The sequence below is a fragment of the Oncorhynchus keta genome, chromosome 10 (genome assembly GCF_023373465.1).
Source record: "Oncorhynchus keta strain PuntledgeMale-10-30-2019 chromosome 10, Oket_V2, whole genome shotgun sequence".
Classification (NCBI taxonomy): Eukaryota; Metazoa; Chordata; class Actinopteri; order Salmoniformes; family Salmonidae; genus Oncorhynchus; species Oncorhynchus keta.
In genome coordinates this window covers 67,152,447-67,173,698 of record NC_068430.1, presented here as the reverse complement: position 1 = coordinate 67,173,698, position 21,252 = coordinate 67,152,447, and the positions used below count along the sequence as shown (strand labels likewise).

At 44.4% G+C, this 21,252-nt stretch overlaps 1 protein-coding gene across 1 annotated transcript in view; it reads right to left on the bottom strand.

Annotated features, from left to right (window-relative positions):
- LOC118374392 (serine/threonine-protein kinase N1-like) overlaps nucleotides 1-15,362 on the bottom strand; it is a 61,194-nt gene extending 45,832 nt beyond the window's left edge. Inside the window, exon 1 of the mRNA XM_052527748.1 lies at nucleotides 14,540-15,362. Coding sequence (XP_052383708.1) covers nucleotides 14,540-14,620 — 81 coding nt within the window. The 5' untranslated portion in view covers nucleotides 14,621-15,362. The remainder of the gene's footprint in view (nucleotides 1-14,539) is intronic.
- Nucleotides 15,363-21,252: the final 5,890 nt, after the last annotated feature.

The window sequence follows — 21,252 nt, the reverse complement described above, 5'->3', positions numbered from 1 at the left end:
GTGATGGCTAAATTCCAAACCTAGACCCATCATGGCTACCTTATCATTCTTAATTGACATATATCACTCCTCACCTCTCAACCCGATAGTGGATGTGCAGTAGCATTCTGGCACAAAAATGATGGCTCTGCATCACCTGGTGGGTGGTGGATGAGTTCCCCCCTTACTATGTAAAGCATTTTGAGTACCTCAGTAGGTAGAAAAGTGCTGGATAAATCCAATCAATTATTATAAATCCATTTTTTTTTACTTAACTTGCTAACCACTTAATCTATGTGGTTTCTTTCTTCACAGACGCCATGAAATTATGAAAAATACAGCGCTACACAGAACAAAAGCAGACAAATACTAAAGCTCACACTTCCAACAACTAAACAAGTTCAAGTCCAGCAGTCATTTGAAAGAGTAAGAACATTTCAGCGACAACTCAAAGCCGAAATCCATTAACGCCAAGATAATGGAATTCATTGCCCTTGACAATCAACCGTTCTCTGTCGTGGATGATGTTGGCTTTCGCCAACTTGTCGAGCATGGTACGCACTACCAAGTACTGTATGCGCTATTTGTTGACGTTGCCCTACCGGAGTTACACAGTACTGTTGAAACACATCCATTAGCTACTTGCTATGGGCGTCACTGCCATTAGCTTCACGACTGACATTTGGACCAGCGATGTCAGCCCCATGAGCATGCCGGGTCTGACAGCACAGTGGGTCGACGAGGATTTCATACTGAAAAAAGGCCGTATTGCATGCTCAAGAATGTGCTGGTTCTCATACCGCTGCTGCCATTTCAATGGCATTTGAGAACATGTTTGAAACATGAACACACTCCTAACTCCATTCGAACAACTGACTAGAGAAATAAATGAATGAACTGCGTCTGCAGCAGACGTGATACCCTCCGTCATGGCATTGAAACGCCGACTCAGACGGTGTGGTTAAAACTTAGAAAAGTACTTTGAGGCTGTGAACATGCGATTCGGTGGCATTCTCTCTGAAGCTCTTTACTGTGTCTCCACCATGCACGGTGCTCGGTACAAGGACCGCTACTTCGATGCAGGCAAGAGACAGGGTTTACGTGAAAAGTTACATACACAGCTGGACAAGATAGAAACAGACACAGTGACAGTGCGTACCGAGGAAGAGGCGCCACGGACAGACAGAGCTGAAACTTCACTGCTTGACACTTATGATGAACTCCTGTTTGAGAATGAAACGACTGAACAAATGAACAACAAAACAGCACAGCAAGTAAGTGAAAGGAACAGGTTTTGATTATGTTTTACTGGTAATAGGGAAATACGCAAATATGTGGACAGTGTGGTGTGTAACCTTTATTTAACTAGGCAAGTCAGTTAAGACAAAATTCTTATTTACAATGACGGCCTACCCCGGACGACGCTGGGCAAATTGCGCGCCGCCCAATGGGACTTCCAATCATGGCCGGATGTGATACAGCCTGGATTGGAACCAGGGACTGTAGTGACGCCTCTTGCACTGAGATGCCGTGTGTAATGCTTATCTTCTTTTTTTTGCAAGAAAAATATTGGATATCGGTATTGGCCAAAAATGTTATATTGGTGAATCTCTTCATCAAACCCACTACAGCCTACTCCAGTTGTAAAGTGGTGCCATGAACTCAATATTAAAAGGTGGTGAGACATACATGATATACTCACAAAAAGCTGTGACTCCTCTCTGTAATAGAACAACAGCAGTGGCTTTGAAAACGGTCTCTTTCCAGCAATAGCATTTTGAGAAATGTTCATGTGCTTCTCAGAATGCATCTTTCCCTCCTCCGTGTGCACAGTGGAGAGAGGGAGTGAGACTCAGCAGCCAACAGTGAAACTGGGACAGGCAGATACTTTTATAACAGGATTCAACTAAATGCATAGGCTATTACTGTTGACCAAATAATATTTTTTGAACAATTAGGGCTGACCCCAATTAGTCAAATGGTCGATTGCTTGGTCGATAGACAAAGAAAATCTTGGCCGACCAACAGCCTATCAGTAGCAAATATCTAAGAAAATAAATATGAAACAAGAGACACCTGTCTTATTCGCACCCATCTCAGTGAACTAATCCATTGCAGAGGCTGGGGGATGTCACAGTCCAAGAGGAAGAGGAGTGTGGCCAAGATGCACAATGCATGTCTCTCTCCAGAATGCGCTCTCTCCCACCAATTTGTGCACATTCATAGTCTCATAACCTAATTTGTGAATTGTTTGCATTTGATTGTTCGTGTCAGTCAATTCTCCATTACATACACACATAAGTATGTGGACACCCCTTCAAATTAGTGGATTCGGATTTTCAGCCACACCCCTTGCCTGAAAGATGTGTAAAATCGAGCACACAGCCATGCAATCTACATAGACAAACATTGGGAGTAGAATGGCCTTACTGAAGAGCTCAGTGACCATCATAGGATGCCACCTTTTCAAAAAGTCAGTTTGTCAAATTTCTGCCCTGCTAGAGCTGCCTTGGTCAACTGTAAGTGCTGTTATTGTGAAGTGGAAACGTCAAGGAGCAACACTGGCTCAGCGGCAAAGTGGTAGGCCACACAAGCTCAGAGAACGGGACTGGCAAGTGCTGATGTCACTGCCGAGTTCCAAACTGCCTCCGGAAGCAACATCAGCACAATAACTGTTCGTCGGGAGCTTCATGAAATGGGTTTCCATGGCTGAGCAGCCACACTCAAGCCTAAGACCACCATGTGCAATGCCGAGTGGTGTAAAGCTAGCTGCCACTGGTGCAGTGGAAACGCGTTCTCTGGAGTGGCGAATCACGCTTCCCCATCTGGCAGTCTGACCGACGAATCTGGGTTTGACGGATGCCAGAAGAACGCTACCTGCCCCAATACATAGTGCCACTGTAAACTGTAAAGTTTGGTGGTCTGGGGCTGTTTTCATGGTTCGGGCTAGGCCCCTTAGTTCCAGTGAAGGGAAATCTTTTTTATTACTCCTTTTCCTCCCCAATTTCGTGACATTCAATTGGTAGTTACAGTCTTGCTCCATTGCTGCAACTCCCTGACGGACTCGGGGGAGGCGAAGGTTGAGAGCCATGCGTCCTCCGAAACACAACCCAACCAAGCCGCACTGCTTCTTGACACAAAGTCCACTTAACCCCGGAAGCCAGCCACACCAATGCGACAGAGTTAACACCGTACACCTGGCGACCGTGTAAGCGTGCATGCGGCTGGAGGGCCACAGGAGCACAATGGGACAAGAACATCTCTGCCGGCCAAACCCTCCCCTAACTCGGACTACGCTGGGCCAATTGTGCGCCGCCGCCCCAAGGGTCTTCCGACCGTGGCCGGGTGTGACAGAGCCTGGACTCGAACCAGGATCTCTAGTGGTACAACTACCAACTGCGACGCAGTGCCTTAGACCACTGCGCCATTCGGGAGGCCCGTGAAGGGAAATCTTAACGCTACAGCATACAGTGACATTCTAGATGATTCTGTGCTTCCAATTTTGTGGCAAGAGTTTGGGGAAGGTCCGTTCCTGTTTCAGCATGACAACGCCCCTGTGCACAAAGCAAGGTCCATACAGAAATGGTTTGTTGAGATCGGTGTGGAAAAACTTGACTGACCTGCAAAAAGCCCTAACCTCAACCTAAGTGAACACCTTTGGGATGAATTGGAACGCTGTGTGCCAGGCCGAATCTCCCAACATCAGTGCCCGACCTAACTAATACTCGTGGCTGAATGAAACTAAGTCCCCGCAGCAATGTTCCAACATCTAGTGGAAAGCCTTGCCAGAAGACTGGAGGCTGTTATAGCAGAAAACGAGGACCAACTCCATATTAATGCCCATTATTTTGGAATGAGATGTTCGACAATGAGGTGTTATGAGAACTTATATTTGCCCATCTTTTGATTATAGCTAGCTTAATTTCAGTCAACTGCTCCTGCAGAGGTCAGGCTCCGTTCAACTTTAGCTTCTAACTTCCTCCTTCTAGCCAGTTAGTTATAGCTAGCTACCTGGCTAATGGCTAGAGCCTTTGAGCTACCTAGACATCTGACTGAAATATCAGCAACTATTTACCAGTTTTACACTCATTCTCCAAGAGTCAGTGGTTCTGTTGACATGGCAGGAGTCAAGGGATATTAAAAAAAACTTCCCTGTCAGCCGTGTCTTTGCTACTTGCCAGTGTAGGTCTGGGTTAAGGAAGTTTGTTTCACCGCTCGGCCTATGTCGTGGGTGGAGTTTCCCGTTAGGACAGAGTGGTGACTGAATGCGCTGCTAACAAGGCAAATCAGGGGGAGCGGGTGAACATGATTGCACTCGTTCGCAGAGGTAGGCACGATTACAACTCAAGACGCCTTCTGAGTGTTGATCAACGTTGAGAACGCAATAAAAAGTGGGTAAACGATAATTAACAAAATACAAAAAGGTGAGTCAATGCTATTTCACAAATAAAAAGGTGCGTAAAGAGAATTTACCTTCCACTACATCCCCGTTTGGGTCTGGAAAAACCCATTCATGAACATCAATATCCTGGATCTACATTCACCCAGCATTTTAGCGATCGATGTGACGTTTGGCGGCGCCAAATCAGTCAGTTCTGCACCTGCCTGGCTGAGTGGCAGTGTGGGTGGAATGAGCGAGCTCGCCTGGAAACCAGAGCGCGTAACAAGTGAGGAAATTAAACTCTGTAGTCTGCCTGGAAATGAAATTTTCAAGACCAATAGATTTCTCTTATATTTTTTATATTAACACATTTGATCATTTTCTGTTCTCCTCCCATTTCACTATACCGTTTACACCTTCTGTATCTTGTGAATGTGACAAATGTGTTTACCAGCTACCAATGTGAAGAATAACATGACCTGCAACAAAATCAGATTAGGATATAGGCCCATGACTAGATAGTGTATTTTTACATGGAGTTTTCCTTATTGTAGGCTACTACTTTCACCACTTTTAGTCTTGAAATCTTTGGTAGTTTACTACACTACCTTACCCTGTTAAGCACATGGCCTCGCATGCAAATCTTTAAAGAGATGGGTGGGGCTAAGGCTTAAGAGGGTGTGAACAATGCTGAATAGGTGTAGACAAAGAAGAGCTCTCCAGTAGGTATACCTAAACATTTAAGGGCCATTTCCTCAAAAGTGGGATCACAAGTTTATCAGCTTTCAAAGCAGAATAATTTTTCCCATTGTTCCTCAACTGCTGTGTATGATGTACCATTTCGTAGCTCTGAGTCTCTACCTTTATCCAATGTAAAAAAAATAATAATTTCAGATTTTGCTACATGAGACCGAATCGAGCTGGTCGGTCACATACATGAAGGCCACACGTATCCACTTTCAAAGTGAATGCCTTTGTTTACAGGTTTTGTGCCCTTTAATTTAACATTGGCAAATGATTCAGTAAAAAAAAAAATGTGCGCCTTTTTAATGCATTTGCCTTGCTGTTAATAGATCGCAAAGCAGCATTAACTTAGCTAAACTTTTAGAAATGACCAGTTCACTGTCTCACCCATAGCCTGAAAATGCATCTCATGTGCAAGTGCGCTGTTTAGCTCACATGTGCAGGCTGGGGGACATGAATTCTAGTGCGGATCGCTAAAATAATGATTATGATAACAAGTCAAAAATGACGTTCTGGTATGGTTTAAACTTGGAAGCCAAGCTCGAGTTATCAGTGTAGCCTGTTATCACCTAGACATGTTGAAATATCTTCACGCTTAGAATAAAAACCTCCAGGCCTCCGTGATAATGGTTCATTTATTGAGAGAAAAAAAATGAATTATAGGGGGTAGTTTGGAAAAAACGAATCCCGCGTGGAATAAAACTAATCCTCTGGAATAATGGACAATCTGGGGTAATAATTACATAACCAATGTTCTCTAGTAATACTAGTCCCCTGCAAAGTGGGCTTTATTCCTGTTAGCTCCTAGTAGAGCAAAGAAGCAGATGAACTCCAGATCAATTAGGCCTACGACTCAAAATGCACTGTGTGGGCTGGGGGCCGAAACGTACATCAGTTCAGTAATGGAACTACCCCCAACATCAACATATATGAAAATGGCACGTTTCTATGTTTTGTAATAAAAAACAGGAGGGGTTACCAATGACATCAACCAATTAGTTGGAAACATGCATCTTCCTCTCTGCTTTTTACTACCAAACATAGAAATAAACCATTATCACAGATGTTGTGGTGGTGCAGGAGATGATGAATATGAAGTTGAACCATTTTGAAATGTCCCCTTAAAGTTAGGCTGACGTCTGTGGCTAAGTGAATCCAGGACTTGCAGAGACAGCAGGAGTGGATCCTGAGGTTGAGTGACACATTAGTTAAAGCTAGAATCCTTCATTGAAACAACAACTATTGTTTTGGTAGATAGCTGAGGGATGGGCCTGGAGAAATGTAACCACTCAAAATTCATAGACAGAGCTATATATTTTTTTTAAACAACATGGGGGGGGATACATATAATTAATTTATATGTCCAAATAATAATTCTCTTTAATAATAGTAGTAGGCTATGTTCAGGCAAAAAACAAAGACAAAGGCTGCATCTGAAACGACACCCTTGTAGTTCCTTGTGGGGGAAAAGCCACAGGGTGCTATTTCAGATGCATGCAAAGCCTAACCATTTCTGGAACATGCAAGTGGGCGTGGAAGAGATGGGTTTATTTTCGTGACAAAAACCAATGCGTGTTAATGGGATGAGGACACTGGTTCTCTGCTTCAATGTCCTGCAGGATACTTCAATACAGCGTCACGGTGTAATGATGGGGTCATGGCCACTGGCTTTTAAACAACAAGGCGTGTGTGTGTGTGTGTGTGTGTGTGTGTGTGTGTGTGTGTGTGTGTGTGTGTGTGTGTGTGTGTGTGTCAGCTGAGACTCATCCTGTCCATAGATTGAGAGGTAGAGAGATGGGCATGTGTATGATGGCAGGCAAAACCAATTACACACATAATCTCATGGGAAAAGAACATTATGGTTGAAGGGAATGAGAACAGGGAGCCGAGAACAGACAACCACATTTAACCACCCTGGAATATGTCTAACTAACAACCCTTTAGAACTATGTGATAAAGTCATAAAATGCTTAAAAACATTACATCATGGTATTTGTATGGAGAATACTGTATGGGGTGGACACACTAACCTACTCCTCTCTCTTCCGCCTCTGCCGAGTCACTACGCCCCACAGCACTCTGGGTAGTAGTGTGTCTTGTGCACACTAACAGACCTCTTAAACTGGTACTGTAACTAGAATGACCCTCCCCAGTGTTTCTGTGTGGTCACAGCTGGACGACTGGGCTAAGGTCCTTGTGTTGTTTTAAAAGACTCCTCAATAACAGCTGGATCACAAGTAGAAAATACTAGTCCTTGTGTGGCAGGCATATTCATGTGTGTGTGGCGTGCATGGATGTGTGTACAGTAAGTGATAGGAGGTTCGTTTCCAGGAGAGTGGCGGGCTGCAACGTGGTGCTGCTGAACCGTGACTAACAGCCAACTGTGAAGAACTACTGCCTGTCTGCCTGGGAGCTCCAACTGTGCCAGAGAATAGCAGAGCTCTCTCACAGTAGGAGTGTGTGTGTGTGTGTGTGTGTGTGTGTGTGTGTGTGTGTGTGTGTGTGTGTGTGTGTGTGTGTGTGGTGTGTGTGGTGTGTGTGGTGTGTGTGTCTGAGAGTGAAACAGCAGGGCCAGAAGGCATGAGCCCCGTGCAGAAGACATGGCTCTTCAAAATGAGCAGCACTACATCAGCAACATTGTAGGCTGTTATAGCACAATGGTCTGAACGCAGGAGAGTCAAGAGACACATTTCATCAGAGTTAACATGGAACATATCTTTGAGCACCTCTGCAAAAGAGAGCTATCAAATACTAGGAAGATAGAGAAAATAGTCTACATATGGCATTGATCAAGAGCCTATGAACTAAAGATCAATTAAGCGTATGGCTCAGAATGCACTGTGTGGGCTGGGGGCCGGTACTTTACATTGCGTCACAACAGTTACCGTTAAGGTTAGGCTACAGGTTGCATGACAAGTTCAGCAGGTCTGTGGCTAACTGAACCCAGGACTTGCAGAGACAAGTCAACACCACAGCAGGAATGGACCCTGAGGTTCGAGTGACACATTGATTAATAATAGTAGTTGGACTTGTTCAGCCAGACAAAGTCTTCATCTGAAATAGCACTCCAGCAGTGCACTATAGGGAATAGGCAACAGGGTGCCATTTCAGACACATCCACAGTGAAACAATTTGTGGACCATGTAAGAGGATGTGGAAGAGATTGGTTCAACGTTTGGTCTATTTTAGGGTCTGAGACCAAAGCTTGTTAAATGGGATGAGGACACTGGTTCTCTGATTCAATTTCCTGTTGAATCCTTATTCAGTAAATATGGCATCAAGGTTTAGTTATGGGTCATGGCCACTAACTTCTTAGCCAAGGCATGTGTGTGTGACGGTTTGCGTGTTTTTGTGATTGTGTGTGTGTGTTGCGTGACAGCTGAGATCCTGTCTATAGATTGAGTGGTGGAGAGATACGCATGTGTATGATGGCAGGCAAAACCAAATTACATACATAATCGCATGGGAAAATAAGATTATGGTTGAAGTGAATGAGAACAAGGAGTCGAGAGCAGATCAACATGTTTTCGGGCGGTTAAATGTGGTTTGGGTTGGGAGTGGGGAGGATTTCTCTACTAATCAAAAATGGATGACAGGGTGTATGAAGTGAGGGTTGGACGGGAAGTTATCAAATCATTACGTTGGATGATTACAGTTAGGGAGGTTACGGCTGGATGGACACACTTCCATGTTATTTCCAATGATAGATTTTAGCCACAACTCACAAACCTTTAGAACTATGTGGTAAAGTAATAAAAACGCTTAAAAACATTACATCATGATTCATTACATAAGCAACTTATCCTTTTAAGGTCTTCCCATCTAATTCCATCCTCGTCCCCCACCTCATTCCATCCTCGTCCCCCACCTCATTCCATCCTCGTTCCCCACCTCATTCCATCCCCGTCCCCCATCTCACTATATCCTCGTCCCCCATCTCACTATATCCTCGTCTCCCATCTCACTATGTCCTCGTCTCCCATCTCACTATGTCCTCGTCTCCCATCTCACTATGTCCTCGTCTCCCATCTCACTATGTCCTCGTCTCCCATCTCACTATGTCCTCGTCTCCCATCTCACTATATCTCCCATCTCACTATCCCATCTCCTCGTCTCCCATCTCACTATATCCTCGTCTCCCATCTCACTATATCCTCGTCTCCCATCTCACTATGTCCTCGTCTCCCATCTCACTATGTCCTCGTCTCCCATCTCACTATGTCCTCGTCTCCCATCTCACTATGTCCTCGTCTCCCATCTCACTATGTCCTCGTCTCCCATCTCACTATGTCCTCGTCTCCCATCTCACTATGTCCTCGTCTCCCATCTCACTATGTCCTCGTCTCCCATCTCACTATGTCCTCGTCTCCCATCTCACTATGTCCTCGTCTCCCATCTCACTATGTCCTCGTCTCCCATCTCACTATGTCCTCGTCTCCCATCCATCTCACTATGTCCTCGTCTCCCATCTCACTATGTCCTCGTCTCCCATCTCACTATAACCTCGTCTCCCATCTCACTATATCCTCGTCTCCCATCTCACTATATCCTCGTCTCCCATCTCACTATATCCTCGTCTCCCATCTCACTATATCCTCGTCTCCCATCTCACTATATCCTCGTCTCCCATCTCACTATATCCTCGTCTCCCATCTCACTATATCCTCGTCTCCCATCTCACTATATCCTCGTCTCCCATCTCACTATATCCTCGTCTCCCATCTCACTATATCCTCGTCTCCCATCTCACTATATCCTCGTCTCCCATCTCACTATATCCTCGTCTCCCATCTCACTATATCCTCGTCTCCCATCTCACTATATCCTCGTCTCCCATCTCACTATATCCTCGTCTCCCATCTCACTATATCCTCGTCTCCCATCTCACTATATCCTCGTCTCCCATCTCACTATATCCTCGTCTCCCATCTCACTATATCCTCGTCTCCCATCTCATTATATCCTCGTCTCCCATCTCTGAGTGTTTAAGTCTCTGTAGCTTCACATCCCGCCTTAACCACTAACCCCGCCATTGACTCTGAATGGGAAGATATCCCAAAGGGGCCTCTAATCTGCTGTAAATGGGCCAGGTAGTGAGCGCGCGTGTGTGTCAGACACCACAGAGTAGACTAGGCATAAAACTATGAGCTCATCCTCCCCCAACAGGCATTGCCATGGCAGCACAGCTCCAGGTAACACACTTGATACACCTGCCTCCTGTCCTCTGCGTGTTCTGACTGTCCACCCAACTGACTCAAGCCACGCCCATTTCAGAGGCAGGTGGATATTCAAGTGTGTGTGATACTGTGAGAGAATTCTTCAAAATAGTTGTAGAGAATAGTGATAATCTTACAGGAAATTAATCCAATTATTTTGTTATCCTTCTACAATGTTTACCTTCATATATTATTTTTTTCATTCGACCCCAGAACAAACACTGGGCTCTTTTACACTGAGTGAACCAGCCTCTCTCTAAACGTAATCTGTGTAACCTGATCTGTAGTAGATTCAAATAAGAGGATTGTTTAAAGAGAGAGGCCTTATTCCCTAGTCATGTATACCCACATCACCAAAGAGTAGACAGGGGACTGAGAGTGGGTGACACACATACCCCCCAAAATCATATTTACAGCCCTGACTGAACAACCCAAACACAATTTCAATGTTTACTTCCCTTCAATAAATAATACCCCTCCTACCATGCAATGTACACAATCCATAGCAGTTATGAAAAAGCCCATCTGGGATATAGACGTCTGATTTGAGCTTTACTCTGCTGAAGTAGTGCAACTAACGTCCTGCACCTTTGAAGATAAAATCGGACACACAGTCACACGATCTGCCCTGAAGTGAAACAAATAGGCTAACAGTGGGAAAACCAACACCGAACATGTCTAACGACACAGTGACAAACTGCTGTAAAAGTGCTTAAATGGATAGTTTGGGATTTATCTACTTACCCAGAGACAGATGAACTTGTGGATAACATTATGAAGAAAGTTAGAAGTAGTTTCGTGGGCCAATGCTAACTAGCGTTAGAGCAATGACTAGAAGTCTAGGGGAACAGCTTAGCGCAATGGCGAAGTCTACAGTCTTCGAGTCATCGAGTCATTGCGCTGAAGCTAGTTAGCAACTTCCTTCAAACTGCCCGCAGAGACATGAAAATGGTATCCACAAGTTCATCTGACTGGGGAAGTGGACAAAGGGCTTCACTGCCAAAATCCTGAACTATCCCAATAAAAAAAAGACTACTGTTATCTAATTATACCCATTGGATAAGATCCTGAGGCCCCATCCCTCCATACTCAGTGTGGAAAAACGAGGAGTCAGTGAAAGAATGGAGACGGGGAGAGCAGCTGGTGCATGACCACGTTCCATCAGAGGCTCCATTGCCTGTGAGTGGACAGACACGCACACACACACACACACACACACACACACACACACACCACACACACACACACACACACAAAGTCTGGCCACTGTGTATGGCATAAGAGGAGAGGAAAGGAAAGTGGAGAGGTGATGTCATGGCAGGGTGTGAACTGTGGATGAGGTTGAGACTGGGGAGGGAGGGGCTGCAACAGAGGGGCGAGGTCATGAGGACGGCAGGATGTTCGCACAGGGGATGGCAGGGAGTGACACAAGACAAAATACGCAGGGGCACGTGTATGGACATTGGACACACATGCACACACAAAACTAGGGCTTCCCTATACAAATCAGATGGCCCAAATAGGCAAACACATCTACACAAACGACACACACTCAGAGCACACACACATCTACCCAAACACACACTCACACGTGAAAGCATGTCAACACAAAAGTGAGTACTCCACCTCGACCTGTGGGCCATTGACAAACACACAAACTCCCACACAAAACAAACAGACACAGCCATGATGCCACACCATGGGGCATTGCTTTAACCTATTTGTGAAGGTGTGGCCAACCAGGACAGGATGGGGAAACACAGTGTATTGGTGAATGTGATCTGGGGCTGCAGTCAGGACAATGGGGGCCGTTGTGCTGCTATGGAACCTCATCATCAGCATAATGCCCTTTACAGCCCCCCCACCACCATCACACTGTGCTACTGGGAATGGAACACAGACAGCCAGCATGGACACCGCATGGAGACACTGTCTGACAGTGGCCAGTAAGAAAACAGTGCATGGACTGTGTTGACCAGCAAGAGCCAAGATCAAAGATAGCCAATAGGGACATCAGATGGGGGCAGTCAGTGACAGCCAGTAAGGACACAGTTCTGTGCGTGGGAATGTCTCAGTTAACAAGAAAAGTTCTGCGGATAAGAGTCAACAAGGAAATACCATTCTCCTATAAATCGAGAGCATAAGGCCTATTCCTCTTAAATACAAAATAAAAATAATCAAAGAAGTAGCTTTGTCAACTCAATTGTGAACAGCATGGCTCTCATTGTCTCTGGTAAGCATGTTGTTTATTTAACTAGGCAAGTCAGTAAAGAACAAATTCTTATGTTACAATGACGGCCTAATGCATTAGCTAGTGTGAGTCTGCCTACATGGCCACAGGGCCTTGGCTTGCTGAAAAAGCTTGAGATATGTGCATAGCAGTCTCATTACGTCATGCAGCTGTTTAAGTGAACGATCCGTATGCATTACCCTGAGTGTCGGTCTTTAGTGTGTGTGTGTGAACATGCAAAACTGAAAAAAAGTATAGATGAATGTATGTTCAGGGATATTTAATCCAACATTCTCCCTTCTAAAACATCTGCTCTCACTAGCAAACATCCCTGTGCCCCGCTCCATTCTGGTTCCCCCTGACCTTTAGGAGGAAGTGTGACGCTGTTTAGGTTCAGATTCGGCTTATTTTGTATCAGTCTTCCTGTGTGTGTGGGAAACAAAAAGGTGCTAAAAGAAGCTAAATCTCCCCACCACTGAAGACATTGGAGTCTGATTATGACAGACTTGATCAACTGCCAGGCCAGCAGAGGCCTTCAGTTTGAGTAACCAGACCAGACCAGTGTACGTGTTGGCTGAGGGGATAATGGCTCCCTGTCTGTGCCTCCAAACCAGAGTTCCCACTTCATCACTGTGGCTTGAGTCAGTCCCCCAAGCTTGCCCTCTCTCAGCTGTGCCCTCCTCCATTGTGTGTGAACCTGCCGAGGCTATGAAGACGGGAAAACCCGACCCCGAGGGAGAGGTGACTACCTCCTGCCTGGTACTGCTTTCTAGTATTATCTTGTACTGTCGCTATACAAATAATTGGCTACGGTGCAAAGTATGGAATCGTAAGCCAGTTAGGCCTATTCGGGGGAAGACGATTTAAGTTCCAACAAATGAGAGAAATTGGAATAGGTTTGAAAACGTGAATGAATAAATCTGCCCTGATAACAGAGTGTGAAAAAAAGATGTTCAATAGTACAGCAAACCCATGTGGCAAGCAGTGTGACTCGATGACATCATCAAGACTAGTTAGTAAAGAAGGGTGAAGTAACTTACTAACCCAGTGCAGAGCTTTATCAACAGTCAGATGGGAAAGCAGCACTTTAACAGGAAGCTTTATTCAACACACTTCAGAGTTGGGTTCATGACTTGCTGACACGCACGAGGTAAATGCTGGGGTAAAAAGAGGGCCGACTGCTTACTTGTCACTAAACTAGAGCAGAGGCAAGAGGAACTTAGTGTCTTTGTGAGTGGTGGTGACACCTGTGCTGAGTTGTTCATAACCCCCACTGTAAAGAACATCAGTCTTGATGTTCAAATACATAAATCATTGCACCAACTCTGTCAAATCCTGCATCAGGATACAGTCAAGTAAAGTAGTCTAAATGACAAAATTACCCCAGCTCAATGTCAGTCACTTTAGTGGTGTGAATTTCCTTTTCGTATTTCACATTCTCCTTAATATTCTTCAAAGTCCTTGTTATAGTCGAAGCGCATTACTCAAAACTGTCAGAAATAAGTTAGCAATAACGTGTTGCCACAAACATGTCTTCCCACCCCCCTCTTGAAAAGGGTCCATTCCAAAAGGGTTGGGAACCTTGTGACTGCTATTGGTTCTTCTCAGACTCAAGATGATTATGAGAACTGGTGAGGTCCACTGGGATGTGTGTGTATTTATGTGTTTGTGTGTTTAAGTGTGTGTCAAACACCCGCCCATTGTGCTCGCCCGGCCAGGAGCTCCTCGCATATGCATTTGGCTGCAATCAGGAACCAATGAGGAAACATGCCAAGGTTACAATGCAGGACACCACAAGTGTATCGACAAAATACAGAGCACAAAGAGCGTACTGCATCGTCGTAAACCCAGATAAATTATGATTTAGCAATAGAAAATAGAACACCGCATTGAGTTTCCATTGATGTCTAATGGTAGATACCCCAGCTATTGATAACGTACATTATAGCACCGTTGTCATTACACTGTAACAGCAACGTAACAACTTACTTGTATCGAGTCATTCGCCATCGTTGTTCTTTGTGTCGTGTTCCAGTGATGATGCCGTTCTAGACCAGACCAACTGGACATATGCGATTGTCCGGAGTACTCAAAATGAATTTAGGCAGCTAGATTATCAATTCATCCAATTGTCGCTCAAATGTGTGCTCTGTACAAAAACCCCACCACTATATTGTCTGAGATAAAGGAACTTTTAAAAACAATTCTCAACCAATGGTCAAAAATAATCCCATTGTTGTGTCGCCTCAACTGCCCAAAGAAGCTGGTGATCCCAAAATGTTTTTCTAGTTGTTCCGACTAATGGTTCGTTCAACAAATACAATGTTCCCGGGTGAGAGTCTTTAAAAATATCAATACGATAAAAGCTTAAAACAAAACTGTTTGATTCAGCTCATTGTTCTTTTCTTTGAAGGCTAGCTATCAACAGCTAGAACACAAGGGGAACAGACGGCACGACTCCCTCCCTATCCGCGTAACACTCCGAAGAGGGATAGAGATCCATTGCTAACATAAAACGCTACAGAGGCAGAAAAACTGTCGAGCCCCGTCTTCGTAGTAACATCCGTGAAACACGCGTCAGTCTCCCAAGTATCACATGCAACAAAAGCCTTCTTTCAAACGAGACGCCCTTATGCTTCCCTCGAGCAAAGTACCGAATGACCGAAGGGTGTCACCGGTAATAGCGTTGTTGTTTGCTCTTCGTTCGGTTTTGGAGGGCAGAGGAATATCGCCTTGTCTGTCCGCGCATTGCCTACGATGGCTTGAGCGAGAGGCTACACTTTTTTCTGATGGAGCTGCGCGCGGATGCGCTGGCACAACGTGTACTGTAGGTAGCATGAGCGCGCCCAAGGTATCATGTGACCATGTCCAGACCATGGATTTGTCATTTCCAACTTCTCCGAATGAACACTGTTGCTTATCTTTCCCCTATCAAAACAACTGTTATTGGTATTACTCTGCTTACAAGTAATAATATGCTCATGTAATCACAACCAGAACATAAATGGAGTACAGTTACAGTAGAATCAAATGTATATGACTGTAAAGTATTTAATATCACAAATCTACAAGGTAAACTCATTATCTAATATTGAAAACAAACCCAAATATATAGTGGATATATACTAGCCTACATTAAGCAAATGCCATAATGGGGCACCAACAAGCCATTAGGTCAATACGTGTGTGTGTGTGTGTGTGTGTGTGTGTGTGTGTGTGTGTGTGTGTGTGTGTGTGTGTGTGTGTGTGTGTGTGTGTGTGTGTGTGTGTGTGTGTGTGTGTGTGTGTGTGTGAGAGAGAGATGCACTCTACTGGGCAGCAGGTAGCCTAGAGGTTAAGAGTGATGGGTCAGTAACTGAAAGGTTGCTGGTTCGACTTCCAAAGCCGGCAAGGTGGAAACATTTGCCGTCCTACCCTGGAGCAAAGCATTTAACCCCCAACAACAACTGCTTCAGAGGGGTTGGGTTAAATGCGGAAGACACATTTTGGTTGAATGCATTCAGCTGTGCAACTGACTAGTTATCCCCTTTCCCTATTGGCCTCCTTATCACTATATAAGCAGAAACTCAAACTATAGCTGAATAAAACTACAACAAGTCTCAGGGCATGCAAATGGGATATTTGCTTAACATAGAATTTGACACTGCCAGAGGGAGACAGACGGAAGAGCAAAGGAGCACCTGGTCATAGGTGATGATAGGTGAAAAACATCACACAAAGGCTATGAAAATGCACACCAGAAACAGCCTGCTTACATCTGATAGCGGTAATGAGCAGGCTAAATAAACATAGCCTACATCATCATGTCTTATCAAATTTCCTTGTGGACAGGTGTTTATTTTATTTTACCTTGGGCAGTTTCCAGGCTATTGCTTGCTGGAGTATATTATGGGGAATACATCTGCAATATTTATTTTTATTTTTTCTTTGTCCTCTATAGCTATATCTATTTTTTTGTGAATTGGATTGATCCCCTCTACTACACGGAACCCCACTAATCCTACCGACGGAAACGCAAGAGGTGGCTAAAAACAGTCCTCCATCCTATGCTAGCTTGCTACCGATGGCCCGGCTAGCAGTCTGAATAGCCGTGACCCCAACCAACCTCATTACTCACTGGACCCTTATGATCACTCGACTAAGCATGCCTCTCCTTAATGTCAATATGCCTTGTCCATTGCTGTTCTGGTTAGTGTTTATTGGCTTATTTCACTATAGAGCCTCTAGTCCTGCTCACTATACCTTATCCAACCTATTAGTTCCACCACCCACACATGCAATGACATCTCCTGGTTTCAATTATGTTTCTAGAGACAATATCTCTCTCATCATCACTCAATACCTAGTTTACCTCCACTGTATTCACATCCTACCATACCTTTGTCTGTACATTATACCTTGAAGCTATTTCATCGCCCCCAGAAACCTCATTTTACTCTCTGTTCCAGACGTTCTAGACGACCAATTCTCATTGCTTTTAGCCGTACCCTTATCCTACTTCTCCTTTTTTCCTCTGGTGATGTAGAGGTGAATCCAGGCCCTGCAGTGCCCAGCTCCACTCCTATTCCCCAGGCGCTCTCTTTTGATGACTTCTGTAACCGTAATAGCCTTGGTTTCATGCATGTTAACATTAGAAGCCTCCTCCCTAGTGTTTGTTTTATTCACTGCTTTAGCACACTCTGCCAACCTGGATGTTCTCGCTGTGTCTGAATCCTGGCTTAGGAAGATCACCAAAAATTCTGAAATGTTCATCCCTAACTACAACATTTTCAGACAAGATAGAACTGCCAAAGGGGCGGTGTTGCAATCTACTGCAAAGATAGCCTGCAGAGTTCTGTCCTACTATCCAGGTCTGTACCCAAACAATTTGAACTTCTACTTTTAAAAATCCACCTATCTAAAAACAAGTCTCACTGTTGCCGCCTGCTATAGACCACCCTCTGCCCCCAGCTGTGCTCTGGACACCATATGTGAACTGATTGCCCCCCATCTATCTTCAGAGCTCGTGCTGCTAGGCGACCTAAACTGGAACATGCACCCCAGCTAGGTGTCCTAAACTGGAACATACACCCCAGCCATCCTACAATCTAAGCTTAATACCCTCAATCTCACACAAATTATCAATGAACCTACCGGGTACCACCCCAAAGCCGTAAACACGGGCACCCTCATAGATATCATCCTAACCAATTTGCCCTCTAAATACACCTCTGCTGTCTTCAACCAAGATCTCAGTGATCACTGCCTCATTGCCTGCATCCATAATGGGTCAGTAGTCAAACGACCTCCACTCATCACTGTCAAACGCTCCCTGAAACACTTCAGTGAGCTGGCCTTTCTAATCGACCTGGCCGGGGTGTCCTGGAAGGATATTGATCTCATCCCGTCAGTAGAGGATGCCTGGTTATTTTTTTTAAATGCCTTCCTAACCATCTTAAATAAGCATGCCCCATTCAAGAAATTTAGAACCAGGAACAGATATAGCCCTTGGTTCTCCCCAGACCTGACTGCCCTTAACCAACACAAAAACATCCTATGGCGTTCTGCATTAGCATCGAACAGCCCCCGTGATATGCAGCTTTTCAGGGAAGCTAGAAACCATTATACACAGGCAGTTAGAAAAGCTAAGGCTAGCTTTTTCAAGCAGAAATTTGCTTCCTGCAACACTAACTCAAAAAAGTTCTGGGACACTGTAAAGTCCATGGAGAATAAGAACACCTCCTCCCAGCTGCCCACTGCACTGAAGATAGGAAACACTGTCACCACTGATAAATCCACTATAATTGAGAATTTCAATAAGCATTTTTCTACGGCTGGCCATGCTTTCCACCTGGCTACCCCTACTCCGATCAACAGCACTGCACTGTACCCCCCACAGCAACTCGCCCAAGCCTTCCCCATTTCTCCTTCTCCTAAATCCAGTCAGCTGAGGTTCTGAAAGAGCTGCAAAATCTGGAACCCTACAAATCAGCCGGGCTAGACGATCTGGACCCTTTCTTTCTAAAATGATCTGCCGAAATTGTTGCCACCCATATTACTAGCCTGTTCAACCTCCCTTTCGTGTCGTCTGAGATTCCCAAAGATTGGAAAGCAGCTGCGGTCATCCCCCTCTTCAAAGGGGGGGACACTCTTGACCCAAACTGCTACAGACCTACATCTATCCTACCCTGCCTTTCTAAGGTCTTCGAAAGCCAAGTCAACAAACAGATTACCGACCATTTCGAATCTCACCATACCCTCTCTGCTATGCAATCTGGTTTCAGAACTGGTCATGGGTGCACCTCAGCCATGCTCAAGGTCCTAAACGATATCTTAACCGCCATCGATAAGAAACATTACTGTGCAGCCGTATTCATTGATCTGGCCAAGGCTTTCGATTCTGCCAATAACCACATCCTCATCGGCAGACTCGACAGCCTTGGTTTCTCAAATGATTGCCTCGCCTGGTTCAACAAATACTTCTCTGATAGAGTTCAGTGTGTCAAATCGGAGGGTCTGCTGTCCGGACCTCTGGCAGTCTATGGGGGTGCCACAGGGTTCAATTCTTGGACCAACTCTCTTCTCTGTATACATCAATGATGTCGCTCTTGCTGCTGGTGAGTCTCTGATCCACCTCTACGCAGACGACACCATTCTGTATACTTCTGGCCCTTCTTTGGACACTGTGTTAACAACCCTCCAGGCAAGCTTCAATGCCATACAACTCTCCTTCCGTGGCCTCCAATTGCTCTTAAATACAAGTAAAACTAAATGCATGCTCTTCAACCGATCGCTAACTGCACCTGCCCGCCTGTCCAACATCACTACTCTGGACGGCTCTGACTTAGAATACGTGGACAACTACAAATACCTAGATGTGTGGTTAGACTGTAAACTCTCCTTCCAAACTCACATCAAACATCTCCAATCCAAAGTTAAATCTAGAATTGGCTTTCTATTTCACAACAAAGCATCCTTCACTCATGCTGCCAAACATACCCTTGTAAAACTGACCATCCTACCAATCCTCGACTTCGGTAATGTCATTTACAAAATAGCCTTCAATACCCTACTCAACAAATTGGATGCAGTCTATCACAGTGTCATCCGTTTTGTCACCAAAGCCCCATATACCACCCACCATTGCGACCTGTACGCTCTCGTTGGCTGGCCCTCGCTTCATACATCGTCGCCAAACCCTCTGGCTCCATGTCATCTACAAGACCCTGCTAGGTAAAGTCCCCCCTTATCTCAGCTCGCTGGTCACCATAGCATCATCCACCTGTAGCACGCGCTCCAGCAGGTATATATATATATATATATATATATATATATATATATATATATATCTGGTCACCCCCAAAACCAATTCTTTCTTTGGCCGCCTCTCCTTCCAGTTCTCTGCTGCCAATGACTGGAACGAACTACAAAAATCTCTGAAACTGGAAACACTCATCTCCCTCACTAGCTTTAAGCACCAGCTGTCAGAGCAGCTCACAGATTACTGCACATAGCCCATCTATAATTTAGCCCATATAACTACCTCTTTCCCTACTGTATTTATTTTATTTATTTATTTATTTTGCTCCTTTGCACCCCATTATTTTTTATTTCTACTTTGCACATTCTTCCACTGCAAATCTACCATTCCTGTGTTTTACTTGCTATTTTGTATTTACTTTGCCACCATGGCCTTTTTTTTGCCTTTACCTCCCTTATCTCACCTTATTTGCTCACATTGTATATAGACTTGTTTCTACTGTATGTTTGTTTTACTCCATGTGTGTGTTGTTGTATGTGTCGAACTGCTTTGCTTTATCTTGGCCAGGTCGCAATTGTAAATGAGAACTTGTTCTCAACTTGCCTACCTGGTTAAATAAAGGTGAAATACATTTTTTTTAAATATAAAAAATATACTGATGATAATGTTAATCTAAAATGAAAAATACTTCTGGAAATACAAAGTACAAAGTTGTATAGATCATATTCTTGCCTTTGACCTTTTATCAAATCAGATTTTTTCCTGGTCAGGTCCTGCATGACAGGTCCTGCATGACAGTCTTGCACAGGCAGTCCAATTCTGATCTTTTGCCCAATTCTTGGCAAAAGAGATGATCTGATTGCTCAAAATACCAATTAGTGGAAAAGATCAGAATTGGACTGCCTGTGTAAATGCAGCCATAGAGCTTGTTTTGACCTCCATAATTTCTGCAACCCAGAACAAAATCTCTCATGAGCGCCGGGCCAGTTACTCGATTAGGTTCCGGTAGGGAGAGGTTAAAATATTGGACCAGTGCGAGCGAGTGGTGGAAGCAGGATGGACTTTGGTAGCCGTCATAAAAGACTGACCGCCACAACCCTGAAGTTATTACATTTGAATGATCTAAACTGTCAAAGGCAAGAACATGATTTATTCTACTTTGTACATTTCCAGAAGTATTTTTCATTTTCGATTAACATTATTAACAGTATATTGCAGATGTATTCCCTCAGAAAGACCAAATTAGAAAATTCTCAAATATAACTCTTATTGACTCTTATTGTGTCAATTCCAATAGACTTAAAAGTGTTAAAGCCTTGATGGACAAAAATGACCGGCACAGTGAACTTATAATATTGATGCAGTACTCACATCAATTTGCACTTAAGAATTTGAAGTCTACAGTAGGCCTATTAAAAACTCAAAAAAGAGTTTCAAAATAGATGCAAGTACATGTTTATTT